The sequence below is a fragment of the Sciurus carolinensis genome, chromosome 11 (genome assembly GCF_902686445.1).
Source record: "Sciurus carolinensis chromosome 11, mSciCar1.2, whole genome shotgun sequence".
Lineage (NCBI taxonomy): Eukaryota > Metazoa > Chordata > Mammalia > Rodentia > Sciuridae > Sciurus > Sciurus carolinensis.
This window is the reverse complement of record NC_062223.1, coordinates 73,594,283-73,609,824: the sequence shown is the minus strand read 5'-3', so window position 1 is coordinate 73,609,824 and position 15,542 is coordinate 73,594,283. Positions and strand designations below refer to the sequence as shown.

Genomic DNA, 15,542 nt, shown 5'->3' with positions numbered 1-15,542 from the left:
ATGCAAATCAAAACCACCCCAAGTTTCCATCTCACCCCAATTAGAATGGCAATTATCAAGAATACAAGCAACAACAGGTTTTGGCGAGGATGTGGGGAGAAAGGTACACTCATACATTGCTGGTGGGGCTGCAAATTAGTGCAGCCACTCTGGAAAGCAGTGTGGAGATTCCTTAGAAAACTTGGAATGGAACCACCATTTGACCCAGCTATTCCACTCCTTGGCCTATACCCAAAGGACTTAAAATCAGCATACTATAGAGATACAGCCACATCAATGTTCATAGTTGCTCAATTCACAATAGCCAGATTGTGGAACCAACCTAGATGCCCTCCAATTGATGAATGGATAAAGAAACTGTGGTATATATTCCTAATGGAATATTACTCAGCCATAAAGAATGATAAAATTATGGCATTTGCAGGTAAATGGATGAAATTGGAGAATATCATGCTAAGTGAGATAAGCCAATCTCAAAAAACCAAAGGACGAATGATCTCGCTGATAAGTGAATGATGACTCATAATGGGGGGTGGGAGGTGTTAGTGTTAGGGTTATAGTTAGGGTTAGGGATGGGGGCAAGAATGGAGGAAGGAAGGACTGTATAGAGGGAAAAGAGGGGTGGGAGAGGTGGGGGGAAGGGAAAAAATAACAGAATGAATCAAACAACATTACCCTATGTAAATTTATGATTACACAAATGGTATGCATTACTCCATGTACACAGAAACAACATGTATCCCATTTATTTACAATAAAAAAAAAAAGAAAAGAGCAAACCCTGTGTCTATGCTCAAAGTCACCGTGAAGATTAAGTCCAGTGCACTCACTCTGATCCTCAGGATGTGTGTGTGTGTGTGTGTGTGTGTGTGTGTGTGTGTGTGTATGTAAGACTGCTACTAGGAAATAAAGAATCAAGATAGATAATTCCATACACAACATGTAAGATTACATTTATATGGACATTATATTTATTAATATTCACTTAAAAGTAATTATGTTTAAACCTGGATGATATCTTTTAAGGTGATTTTTATTTCTTTTTATGAATTATATAAAATTTTAACAACTAATATGCATATATTAAAAAAACTAAACACTTCAAAAAACAGATAACAGATGAAAAATATCAACAGTTACTTTTTTTTCCAGCCCAAGCAGTTAAATGACCTATTCTGTTTTGCGGGGGAACCAGGAATTGAACTCAGGGGCACTCGACTACTGAGCCACATCCCCAGCCCTATTTTGTATTTTATTTACAGACAGGGTCTCATGGAATTGCTTAGTGCCTCGCTTTTGCTGAGGCAGACTTTTAACTCCCGATCCTCCTGCCTCAGCCTCCCAAGCCACTGGGATTACAAATGTGTGCCACTGTTCCCAGCTTAAACGGCCTATTCTTGGTTTGAAGAGACTAAATGAGAGACTGACTATATCCTCCTGGTTCCATTTAATCCGGAGGATCAGTGAGTATACTACTTATGAGGGTGAACACAAGTGGAAGATTCCCATCTGGCTGGGGAGAATGCTGCTGTTCTTTTTTACCGTTCAGTTTTTTGAACTTCTCCAGCTCCCTCAGTAATTAAGGTATAGGCAGAGCCAAGCAATCAACAGCAACTGAACAACAACAGCCTCAGACTGGGATGGTTGTGAGAAGACCTAGAATTTGGTCCTTTTATGCCATTGACATGTAGTGCAAAGGGGGTGGATTGCTTCGATTCTCTTGGACTTTTTTCTTCAGTATACACATGCAAACTTCTAGGGGCAGAAAAAGTCATCCATTCATGGGTGCTTGTTCACTTGAATGGCCATTTTATGTGTGGTGAACTGAGTACAGTCATAGAAGCCTTTGTAGCAGAAGCTCTCTACCACCAAGCAGGGAGGGACTCGCTCCTCACTGAGTACAGCCCACATTCTTGGGCTGGAACCTCTTCAGTATTCTCTCTCTAATCTCCTTCATCTTGACACTATAGAGGACAGGGTTTATCAGTGGAGGAAGCAGGAAGTGGATGTAGGAGAGAAGAGTATGGCCAGGCTGAGGGAGTGGCAGCTTGAGCCTGTTAATGAGTGCCAGGAGAATCATAGGTGTGTAGAAGAGGAGCACAGCAGAGAGGTGGGCAGCACAGGTTTGACCAGCCTTCCAGCGAGCCTCACTGCATCCCACACCTTGTAACACCCTGCCAATCAGGCCATAGGAGAAGAAAATAAGCAGAGGGTCTAATGCCATGGCTGACAAGACCACAGCGAGGCTGTAGACTGGACCCCAAGCTCCTGAGCAAGCCAGACGGGCCATATCTGGGTGCAAGCAATAAGAATGTGTGAGGATCTGCGGGCGACAATAGGGCATGTGGGCCAGGAGGAATGGCAGGGGCAGATGGAGGCCCAGGCTCCGGAAAGCAATGGCCATGCAAATCTTTTGAATGGTGGCACTGGTGAGGAGTGCTGGGTAGTGGAGAGGGCGGCAGATGGCCAGTGCTCTGTCGAGGGCCATGGCAAGCAAGACAGAGGACTCCATGACAGAAAAGACATGGATGAAGAACATCTGAAGGAGGCAGGCTGAGGCAGGGACAGTATGGGCATCAGCAAGGGCCAGGCCCAGCAGGGTAGGCATCAGGGACGTGGCCAAACCAATGTCTGACACACTCAGCAGAAAGAGGAAGAAGTACATTGGACGGTGCAGGGTGGGTTCCAGAGCGATGACACCGAGGATAGCGCCGTTGCCCAGGGCAGAGAGAAGGTAGACGGTGATGAGAGCTATCGTCCACCAGGATGGTGCAGCTGACAGGCCTGGTATGCCCATCAGCAGGAAGGTGGGAGCCATTGGAGTGCTGCTGTTGGGGATTACCTGGGGAAGGAGCGTGGTCATAGTCCAGGATCGCAATTTCAACCTTGAATCATGAAAATAGGTGAGAGATGCGCTTAGTCTGGTGACACAGCTACATGAGGCTTTCCACCACAGCCTGCCCTGCCCGTCTCCTGCCGGCACTTACACACACACATGCACTCTCTCGCTCTAACAGGCAATGAATATCCACCCCTTGCCTTGGAACTTTCTCTACAGCTGTTTCTCTCCAAAACTTTTTCCATCATCCTTTAACCCTGCCTCTCTGTAGCTCTTTCTTAATTTAACTCCCCCCTTTTTTGTCGAGTTTCTGAGAAGAGGGTCTACTTTCCCATACTTGCTTTTTCTTCTTCTCTCAACCCCAGGAAATCTGTCTTATGTCCTGTCTTAAAACAGTCGCATTTAGCTTACTTTATCTGCTCTCATTAAGGTTATCAATTACCACTTCACTTCTAAATCACGAGGCACTCATTTTTCCTAAGCAATTTATTTCTCAGGGGCCTTTCTCTGCTATGAGTCACCTTTCTGTTTTTTTTTTTTTTTTTTTTTTTTATTTCCCCATCAGAATTTAACCTCTCAGTTGATCTTTCTGTGGATGTAAAATTTATACATTGGTATTTTTGAGGAATCTTCCTTGGCCCTCTTCCTTTTTCCTGAATGGTCTTATCTTCTCTCATGACTTCTACTAAACTCTGTAAGCTGATGAATCAAAAATACATCCCCAGATCCTGCTGTATTCATTTACTTTGGAATTCTCTATTGGCATGCCTTACATATCTTAAATTCAAATAATTCAAAACGTCAATTTTCAAACTCCTTTCACTTCCCTCAGGAGAAAAGTTGGGGGAAATTACGACAATGGCATAGAGCATGGGAGATATCTTGTTTACACAGGTCACTTAGGGGCGTCAACACTGATCAAGTTCCCAAAATAAATGCCTTGAAATTAGCCTTATTAAACATGTATTATCCAAATATTATTTATAGTTTCAATAAGAAGGATTAGTCACAAACTATATCATACCTCCCTGTCCTTGCCCAGAAAATTTGGGAGTGAAGTTCTATATTAAATGACAATATGAACTGGCTGGTAGAATAAAGCAAAATATAAACATGTTATGTTCTCAAGGGACATGACATGGATACAAATTAACGTGAGATTTTTTTTTAATTCTAAAGGCACATGTCCTAAAATATAAAAGTAAAATTTTAAAATAAGATGTAAACACCTTCAAACTGAAACAGAAAAATAAATGTAAAAAAGACCTTAGTCAATCCGAGAGAAGATAACTAAAGAGGAATGAAAACCAGCTATTCATTTCTGGCATAATTGAATGAAAAATCCTCTCCTCCAAAAAGCAGCTTATAGCTTCTATGAACTGGCAAACTGTCAATCACACCCATTGCAGCACTTTGCACTTTGAAACACATCAGTCTATTCATTATAACTGCTCAGCTTTAGGACATCACAGCCATGTTCTTGTCATTCTTGCTTGGGAGCCACTCTTATCACACATTGCCTGCAGCTCTGTCATCAGTGGTCAACTAGGGAAAGCTCAGGGCTTTGTCCCAGCTGCCTGAAGTAGGGCCTTCCTTGAGATGGAGCTCTGCCACTGATACCTTAGTGGCAAGCAGGTAGTGGTGGCCAGCAGCTTACTACCCTGAGGTTATGATTCTTTCTGCAGCAAGTCATAGGCAGGGGATTTATAGGGAGTACTAAAAAAGTAAATGTGTGAGTACATATAAAGGACTCTATAAATATGTTTTTAGAAATTTCTCTGAATTTCCTTAAAATAGATTATATGGGGAGGTAATTATAGCATTGTATTGTTTATATAAATTATATGTATACATATTTACATATGTGTATACACACAAAAATATGTATTATTGCTTTTATTTTTAACATGCTTCTCAACTGACAATGGGATTGTATTTCAATAAGTCCATTCTAAGTTAAAAGCACTGTTGGTAAAAAATGAATTTAATACACCTAATATGCTGAGTGAACATCATAGCTTAACCTACCCTACCTTAAGCATGCTCTGAACACTTATTAGCTTGCAACTGGGTACAGTCATCTAATACAAAACCTATTTTATAATAAAATTTTGGATATGCATGTAATTTATTGAATACTATACTAAACATGAAAAATTGTTTGGTGATGCTTTTGCAACTCTATAAAGTTAAAACATCAGAATAGAAACATCTATAAATTGGAGATCATCTATGTGTAGTATATATAATGTGTATATATACATATATATGTAATACATATTGAAATATGTATATATATTGAAAACCCAAGCTTTTTATTCCTTTGGATAGATACAAAGAGGTGGGATTGTGGATCATATGGTGGTTTTATTTAAAAAAGATGTTAAGCACCTGCATATTGTTGGAGATGAATAGCAAATGAATATGCTTTTCATGCACACAGAGAATGTTCTGTATGACACATTAAAGACTGGGAGAGAAAATAAACCTTAACAGGTTTAAAAATATCCTACCAATGGGCAAAATGGAATTGTTAGAAATCCACAAAATCAAGAAATAGGAGCTTTCAACAACACTTCTAAACAACTAATAGGTCAAAGAAGAAATAATCAGAGAAATAAAAATTATTTTAAGTCCTATGAAAATGAAAACACAAATTTTCAAAAGTATAGTATGGAGCTAATGCAGGGCTTTTGGGGAAGTTTGTGGCTTAAAAATACCCGTATCAGAAATGAGGATATCAAGTCAATAATATGAGCTTGTACTATAGTAGTTATAAAACATCAACAATCAAAACTTGAGATAAACAAATATTGACATGGAAGTGAAGAAAAGGTAAGATATGCACAATAATGTTCGGAATGTAGATAAGCATATTTATAGTATTTTATGAAAACTATGCAGGTGTTGTAATACAAAGCTGCTCTCCCTGCCCTTTCTGGTGCAGCCATTTTCCCTGCCTCCCAACTACTGTCAGTCTGTGAACATCCTAGCTAGCTATTGGTTCATCAGTCAGCTTGCAAGTATCCTTTTCCATTATTGGTCCCCTGTTAGCCTGGCGGGATTCTTAACGATAGCTTCACCGCCATTTTTTCTCTCTTGCCTTTCTCTCCCCCTGACTTGCTTGCTTTCTTCTCCTCGCTTTCCACTCTCTCTAGCACGCCTTTTCTTTTTCCTTTCTCTTTTCCTCTCTTTTTCTCTCTTACCCTGCAGGGAGACACTCTGTTTGCTTAATAAACTCCCTTATGTGATTTCCCGTGTCTGGCATGGTTTTCATGGGATCCCTTATAGGTGTCTCTAAAATTATAAATAAAACTACCATATGATTCAACAATCCTACTTCCTGTATCTGACCAAAGAAACGAAAATCATTATCTCAAACAGATGTCTTCAATCCCATGTTCATTGCCAAGGTATGGAAACAACCTAAGTGTCTTTCAGTGAATGAAAGGATAAAGAAAACGTGAGTATTGTTTAGGCTTGAAAAGAAGGAAATCCTGCCACTTGTGATTAACATGGATGAACCCAAAGGACAATAAACTAGGTGAAACAAGTCAGAGAGAAAAATATACCACTACATAAATTATATGTGGGGGAGAGAGAGCAAGAGAGGGAGAGCGAGAAGTTTTAAAAAGGTGTCTCACAAAAATCAAAGGAATACCAAGAGTAGAGGAAGGGGAGATTGAGAGGGAAGGGGAAGGAAAGGGGATGTGATCTATTGGGAAATGAAATATACCAAATTATGCTATGTTTATGTATGAAATATTTCATGAATCCTGCTTGAAGGATATGGAAAATAACAGCTCCCGAGAAAAGGAAAATGACAGCCACCTCCCCACCCCAGAGAAGGACAGTGTGGTCAGGGAGGGGAGAAGGAGAAGACAAACAATGGGCCCTGGGCTCTGCATTTTTATCCCAGTAACAAAGAGTTTCCAGCTTTTACAACCCTTACCCTGAGTTAGAATGAATTTCAAGCTTTTACAGCTATGTTCCTGAGTTAGATTTTTAACCTGCACAAACTTAAAAAAGCTTCCTGACTGCCCAGTCCACATGTCTCAAGTCTCTACTGATTAAATCACACTAAACATTCTGTATGATTAACTCTCATTAAGACCTATGAAAAGCAGACCCCTCTTGTAACCAGTTGCCATTTTCTCCCCTGAAAATGTGCCACTCCACCGCTGCTTAATAAAGACAGCTTGCTGGTCCGAGGTCTGCAAGGGAATACTTCCTGTTAGGTTGTTTTTGCTTACACTGCTTATCCTCAAAATTCTGAGGCACCAAAATAGTAATAATCACAAGGATGACAGTAGTAATAATAGAAGGGAGATCTGTAGAGTAGGACAAGCGGATAAGAGGGAGGGAAGAGGGGAGGGAAAAGGAAGGTACTGGGGAATAAGATTGATGAAATTATATTCTGTGCATGCATGAATATGTCGTAATGAATCCCACTATAATGTATAATTATAGTGCACCGATTTTTTAATAAAAGACATGCTAATCTCACAGCATCCACTGATTCTATGGTAATTATCAAATCTATCAATCAACCTCACTAGAGTGTGGCTTGTCCCTGAAGGCCCAGGTTTCAGTTTCTTTAAACTGTAATAAAATTTACATGCAGAAAATTAAATGATTTTTCTACTTTGGAAAAAAATAGAAGGTTTTGTAAATTCCATCTCAATTAAGTAAGATAATGTGATTGCAATTTTAAAGCTAAATAAAGACATCAGAAAGTAAACTACAAATATCCCTCTATTTGTAAATAAATATGCAAGTGGTTGGCATAAAGTTCAGTAAGATATAAAGAAAAATTCAGCAGCATATAAAGAAAATTATTTATAGTGCTTAAGTGGATTTTATCCCAGAAATGCAAGTGTGGGTTTTAGATTTTAAAATAAATTAATATAATACTCATATTAAGATAAATGACAAAAACTCCATGGTCATTTCAATAGACACAGAAAAAGCAAAATCTTATTTTCAGATCTTATATCCACTCATTATATAAAATCTTCTAAAGCTAGAAATCAAAAGGAACTTCTTCAACCTGATAAAAGGCATCCATGAATAAATAACCTACAGAAGATATCATATGTAACTGTGTAAAAGTTTGTTTTCTCCTCAAGATTTAGAGTTAAGAAAATATATGTTCTTCCCACTTTGATTCCAAATTATATTAAAGTGTCCAGGTAATGCATTTAAGAAGGCAATTTAAATTTCCAGTTTTGAAAGCTACATATGAAATCACCACTATCTATAGATGACATGAATCTATATATAGAAATTCCTAAGGAATCCATCAAAAAAGTTGAAAAGTTGAAAAAATCATCAATAAGTTTATCAAGGCTATAGGAAATAAAATCAACCTATAAACATCAATAGCAATGAACACTAAAAACTAATTAATAAAATAATTGTAGTCATAATAGCATTAAAATAGAAAAGTCCAGGAAAATTTATAAAATAATTCAAAATTCTTTTTCTGAAACATTCAAAGCGATGGTGAGTTATTAAAGAAGCTCTAAATAAATGGAGGGATATTTCTTATTTATAGGTTAGAAGTCTCAACATAGATAAAATACTAATTACCCCCCAAAAGAATCTTTAGTCTCAAAAAGTCCTAACAAAGGGCTACCAGGCCTTTTGGTAGGATTTGATAAGTTTATCCTGAAATTTGGATTAAAATAAAAAGAAATTTTATCATACCAGGAAAAATGGTTATCTGAAAGTAAACACAGTATTATCCAAACCATAAATTAAAATATTAATAATCATGGCAATGACAAATTAAAACAAATAATATGAACACAGACATTGTATATGCAGTTGAAAGACTAGGGGCAGAATGGGACAGACTAGGGGCAGAATAGAAAATATTAGTAGTTTCCATTACTGCAAAAGATTAGATTTGGGAATATTAAAAGAATTATAAATAAATGAGAAAAGACTGAAAATCTAATATAAAATCTAGTCATATAAGAAACATGAGTGATTTATACAGGATAAATACAAAAGCTAACAAATAAATAATAAAATCAACCTCAGTGGTCACTGACAAGATACATATTAAAAATGATAAAATATTATTTTACATATTATGTGTGATAAAATAATTTGATAAAACTAGTGGTAGGAAAGGATATTAAGACTACTTTGAATCAAGGCTGTCAAACCGTGCAGTCTCTCTGGGAGTAATGTAGCAGAACCTAATGAAATAAATTCATTTGGTTTGGCAATCTTAGCTTCTGGGATATTGACTAAAAGACTCTCACATGCATAAAGAGGAATAGGAAAAAACAGCAGTTTTCAAGAGGAATAGATTAGAGATTCATAGGGGAACAATTCATTTATCAGGGAAATAGTCATGATGCTTCATAGTCTCAATGGTTAATAATAAAGACATATTGCTGAGTCTAAAAAAAGTTTCAGAATGATTTTTTCCTTATGGCATCTTGTATATTTTTCAAGCCTCCCAAAGTCTCCCATTATCTCCCAGAGAGCATTTGTATGGAACTGCCTAACGATGGTTCCAGAAGGACACACATTAAAATGATTGATAAAATTAGTAATGAACAATATTGAATCTAGCATAGAATCTAAGACTTTAGCCTCAATCCTCATAACTTTATTTTCTCTTGATATGATGGATTATCATACAAAAGGGGCCATTGTTAATTATTTAGGGAACTCTACTGTTGTTACTCAAAATATTCACCTGCATCCAACTCTACTCATCAACAGTGTGGTGGTCTTTGCTGAGACTTTGCATTATCCCAGGCCCTGCTGCCAATCCTTTTGCCTTCAATCCTTCCTCTGTATAGATCCCACAGAGCTATATCTCATTAGCAATCTGACAACATGGCTGTGGCATCTTTCTTAAAACTCTTTGATAAACAACAACAACAACAAACTCCTCTAATTTTTTAATGCTTAAAAAAAAACCACTTTTTTTTTTTTTTGAGGTGGGGGTCTCCCTATATTTATCAGACTGGTCTCCAACTCAGGTCATTTTCCCATGTTAGCTTCCAAAGTAGCGGGGCTACAGGTTGTGCCACCATACCCAGCTTTAAAAGCCACATCTTTGTTAGTTATAGAAACATCCTCATCCTCTGGATCCAGACACCCATCACTTCTTAATTCATTTCTGTTGCATCTTTATCCAGGCACCTGAGCCTTCCTGAACTACTTGGTTTCCTCGGATATGTCATTGGTTTTTATACTTTTCACATATTATATCTTATAACAGGAATTTGTTTACCTCTCTGCACCATCATACCTCCCAGGCATCACGATTTCCAACTCAGACATTGCTCCTCTATTCCCTAAATCCCCTGCTGACCACCTTTGCTGAAACATATATCTGGGATGGGTATTTACCCTCTGCTATCATACAAGGGTGCAGTGTGTGTTTTTTGTCTCTGTCTTCCTCAATTATTAATATTTCTTTGACTTTTTCTCCTCAATGAATTGCTACTTTCCCCAAAGAAGTTTATTTATTCATTGCTGTGAATCCTGTTCCTGGAATACACTAAACCTCAAATAAAATATGTTCTTAAATCTATAACACTTCAATATGACACTTTCATAATTCTGTTTCTCTAAAGTTTCTTCTGGATTTGATCACTTTTTCTAAAATATACATTCAGCCTTCTTATTCCTTTATCAAAATGTCCCTATCCACCCCTCATACATATCTCATCTGTTTCTCCAGAAGGTTCATTTTTTTTTTTTAGTGTAGTCCTTTCTCCCCAACATATTTCTGGTTCCCCCTCTGTTTTCTTGACTCCTGCAGTCTCTGCCTCTCTGTGTGAAATATACTCTAGATGGAGCTCTGAGCGACTGTGCTTGCAATTAGGAAAATAAAGGTTCTGATGCAAAACACACGTTTCACAACACTCTTGTCATTAAAAGCAGGCTAGATAGTGGGGGTGCTTAATATAAGGTAGATTAAAAAGGAGGTTTGGGGCAGGTGTCTGTTATTAATAAACTATGAAGCTCTGATGTGACTATTTAAGTGACTGCATGAGAACTTTTACATTTGACAGGCTCACCCCTTCCCGGAATTTCAAAAGTCCTCCATAGACACCTAATTAGCATACAAGAAAACCATTTATACACAAATATATATTTAGACTTAGTAATCAATGTGCATATAAAACAGGCATATGCACATGTACTTACATTTTATACACACTTAAAACTCGTACAGAAACATACACTGATACACACATGTAAAAATATTTATATTCATAGAAATATTTTAAGGCATATGTATATCAAATTCAAATAAAAATATATGTCCCTACTCATAACACATTCAAAGTGACAGAAATGACAATCACATGCTCATTCCCTAAGGTAAATGCACTTCTTAAAATGCACTTTTGAAATGTATATGTTCATGTAATCACATAAAAAGGCAATGGAAACAAAAGCACCTGTACATATATATACACATATGTACTTTATTATCGCATGCACACTCATGTCTATAAATCCTGAATAATAATGCTCTTACTCAATCTCTTCCTACCTTAAACAATCACAACCAGGTAAATACAAAGACTCAATAAGTTTTACACAAACACCTATGCAGATATTTAGTAATTCCTATCCCTTCACATACACATATATTCACAAGAGGTTCATAAACATCCCTTCCGTATTCAACATCCATACAAGCATCACTTAAACACACAATACAAGTTCTCATAAACATATTCCTTGTGATCCTATTTCATATCACAAATTAACCATTCTTATTTTACTTTCAAAATATGGTAGATTCCAGTAAATATCCAACTGAAATGTTACTTTTTATAAAAACATTTTTATGGATTCGAAATTGAAAGTGAAGTCATCACTGCCAAAAGATGTTTGCAAATTACTGAAATTTGCAAATTACTGGAAATATTTTATGATAGAAAACAGAAGTTTTATACATTACCAGAATAGTTTACTGCAATCTGAAAGACATGATGAGACTACTAAATGGGTGGAACATAGAATATTTAGTTATAAAGGAACTTGATGCTGGTGTACAGGAGAGATCTTTGCAGCTACCCGGGGATGGCATTGTTAGGGGAATTTGCTGTCTATAATTTGTGTCCAGATCTACTCTTTGCTATTGGTGTCTTCATCAAAATTCTCCCCAGTATTTAGACCAACATTCAAGAGCATGGGTCAGACAGGGTCTTTTGTTACAAATATATACTACAGTATTTGATTAGCTTCAAGAAGTGGACATTGTGATAAAGTTTATAGCATCAGCTCCCCGGGAGTTGAACCGCTGGGGATGGGCCAGACTAGACAGCAATAGACAGTAGATGGGTGAGAGAGTGGGCTTATCTCCAAGGCAGTGACTACCTCTCCATGTCCTGCAAGACCCCATTTGTCTTCATATTAACTCTGAATGAACTAAAAGAGACATTTGCAGTGCTGAGCATCAATCAATCTAACTGGGGATAGGTGGTATATCACATAAATTAACTAATAAAATAAAATATCAAACCAAGAACATTATGAAATATGAATACAACAAAGTACCTATGCATAGAGTGAGCATAACCACGAACACCACCGGCAGCAACAACGAAGCAAGCACAGTATCTGAGGTTGAGCAGTATAACTACCTAGGGAACAAATGGCTAGCTAAGGAATGTAAATAATAAACTGCCATGTTCTTAGCTTCCAATCTTTGTGGGTGGTTGGAATACAAGACAACAGGCAGGGTGACTCTCCCTATATTCACATTACTTCTAATGCTGTGTCTTCACCAGGGTTGTCTGTGGGATTCAGTTTTACTCAGAAGAACCCGGAACAAGGACCTCAGCAGATTATCATTAGGGCAAGAAGGCAAAAAAATCAGCTCAGTTTTAGGGATAGAGATAGCACCTTGAATTTTCAAGGTTCCCAAATCCACCATCCAGGACTTTGTCCATAAGTAAGTTTAGAGCTACACCACACAATTTTGAGACATTATTCAGCCAAAAGTTTGTCCATCAAAGTCTACTCTTTCTATTTCTAAAGAATGTCATTCAATTTTAGAGCCCTTTATCTCTTTGTCTAAGACCTTTACCCAATTTAAAATACTGCATACTGCTTTATAGCCCTGGCCTTTGTTCATGCAGCTATAGCTGCTTTTTCCCCATTTTCCATTTCATGGCCCAATTTTATCTTCCTGGAACTCATGCCACCAGATCCATCAGGCATTCTAATCTATTGCTCCCCTTCAGATGAATCACTCCTCTTTCTACCCTCTCTATACATGAACTTTAGGCGTCTCTATAGCAGAAACCAGCACACAATTGTAACCCTTTCCATGCCTTCCTATTACAGGGTGAGCTGTCTGAACATGGAGTCTATATCTAATATTTTTTATTTTTATACAAAGAATCTCTAACCATTATACCTGATGTAAATAACAAGTTGTATAACAAGTTGTCCTGAAGCACCTGCTTATACACATATTTCTCTCATTGCCTACAGCTCTATATCTTCCACTAAGGGCACTGTACTTTTCTTTCCACCTGCCCCAGCCTAATTTCTCACCCCATTTCCTGTTTAATTCTTCAAAAATTGAAATAACTTTCTGAGAAGGAAATTCTCCCTGTCTCCTTCCTGTCTTTCCTGACTTACAAAGAGGAAGTTTCACTCCTATCTCTCCTTTCTCTTTCCTCTCTTCCTTCATCATCTCCCCACTTCCTTGCTTCTCCCCACTTATTTTCTCTCTCACCCCATCTTATTCTTCTTTCCCATGTGTGTGTCTCCCTTTTGCAGTTCACTCACCACACCTAGCTTCTCCCAGCGACCCTCACACATTGCTTCAGCTGTAGTCTTTTTGTTACTGTGGCTGTACCATGTCTAGGGGGTTGGGTGGGGTGCGGGGTACAGGAAAGGTGAGCACAGGTGTCCAGTCTTTCTTTGCCAAGCCCTGTGGGACAGCCAGGGTGAGAATATGTGGTTAGTTAAGAGCCTGCTATTCTGCCCAGCAGAAAGATCATGATGACCTTTGAACTGTAGCAGGAATGGAAGAATCCCTCCATCCTTGCTATCTAGTCCTGCTCTCATAGCCCATAAAGCAGGTCCCCCATCGCCTCACATTAGTCAGGCACTCATAAGCCCTAATGCCCTGTCTTCTCATGACCTACCTGCCCTTTGGCCATTATCAAAAGCCCTTTCTGGTCTTTTTTTTTTTTTTTTAAGACACTGGCTAATGAGCCCCAGAGAGTGCCTTGGGCTCAATCCTCTGGGACACCTTTTGGTTTTGCAGCTTCTGGTTTTGACTAATTGCCATTAGCTCAGTGTGGTACCACATGGTGTTAATAGCACCAAGGTCACAGGCTCCATCTCTGTTGGGATCACTTATTCACTTTGCTTTGTACCTTCAGACTCAGACCATAATCAAGTTGAAGACCCCTTGGGCTATAGAGTGACCTCTTAATCCTTGTTATGGTTTGATCTCCATCTCTGGCCACGTGCATACTTTTTCATATAAAGTCAGATCTCTCTAAAATACATCATCAAGTTTGGGTCTCCTCACTCTGCTGGCTCATTTTGACTCACTTTTATCTCTTCTCTCTGTTCTTTGTGGTTTCTTATTTTTCCTACCATCTCTTGTTCTTCATAGATGCCTTGTTTTCTGATGGATCATGTATCCCAGTTTGTGGTTTTCCTGTCACACCCTGGGCATGATCTGTCAAATCCCCGTAAGCAGCTTGGGCACTCATTGTGTACCATGCCATCTACTGCTCCTCCCCTCCCTCTGACCTTCCAGGGGTGCTTTTGTTCCTGTAATCCCTGCAACAGGCCTGGGTAACCAGATCCCATATTGCAGGTTTATCCTGGCTGGTCCCTGTCACTCCTATACTCTTTTTTAGGAGACGGTGTGTTAATCTTTCTGTCCCCAGGGTATAGTCGAACATCCCTTGGATTCAGGTTACTGCATCCCTCCTCCCATTTCTTTCCAGACCATTTCATCTGGTGTGATCCGTTGAACCTAGAGGCTGCCCTCAAAAATACCAACTGTAGTTTAACTCCACCGTAAACGAGCAGGGAATATTTATTATATTGGCCTTAGCAGCTCAGAACCTGCACAGCCTTGTATCCATATCCTGCCTCAGCATGCCCCTTCAGTTCAACATAGCTCTCCCTAGCCCTTCATCACCCTGGAACATAAGGCTGTCTTTCCTCTGTGGGGCCCCTTATCTATCTGCAGACTGGTGTCCTTGACAGAGACATAGTAATTTATTAACATGACAACTGAACCTGCCCTAAAAGCTTAGAGAGAGAGTCAGAATGAAACTATTCCTAGGTCCCTCTTTTTCTCTTTTTTTCAGATGAATATGTCTATCATTTTATATTACCTTTCAGAGCCCACTGTATGGTGCCGTGTCATATCTAAACTAATCTGGGTGACATTCCTCACTTTTCTACTTTCTGTCTGTGAGGCTGTGAATCAGCTACTTCACCTTTTTCTTCAGTTTCCTCATCAGTAAAGAGCGTTTAGTTGTAATGTTAGTGAAATATCCAGCATAAAACATTATACCCATTTCTTACAGTATTTCCACATTAATCTCAGTTTCTTAAGTGTCTGAAATGGCTCTCACTCAGCAGATGGTTTTGAGCACCTGATATATGTCAGGTATTTTTCTAGGACATGACAGTTAACAAGGGACATGAGATTCTTTTTATGGATTTC

At 38.4% G+C, this 15,542-nt stretch overlaps 1 protein-coding gene across 1 annotated transcript; it reads right to left on the bottom strand.

The window, feature by feature from the left end:
- Positions 1 to 1,891: 1,891 nt before the first annotated feature.
- Positions 1,892 to 2,863, bottom strand: LOC124958131 (olfactory receptor 51S1). The gene has a single exon (XM_047515868.1). The coding sequence runs from the start codon at positions 2,861 to 2,863 to the stop codon at positions 1,892 to 1,894; it is 972 nt and encodes a 323-aa protein (XP_047371824.1).
- Between the last annotated feature and the right edge of the window lie 12,679 nt (positions 2,864 to 15,542).

Bases quoted from the DNA above. Each gene is read 5' to 3' on its own strand.
- LOC124958131 (XM_047515868.1), bottom strand. From the start codon at position 2,863: ATGACCACGCTCCTTCCCCAGGTAATCCCCAACAGCAGCACTCCAATG.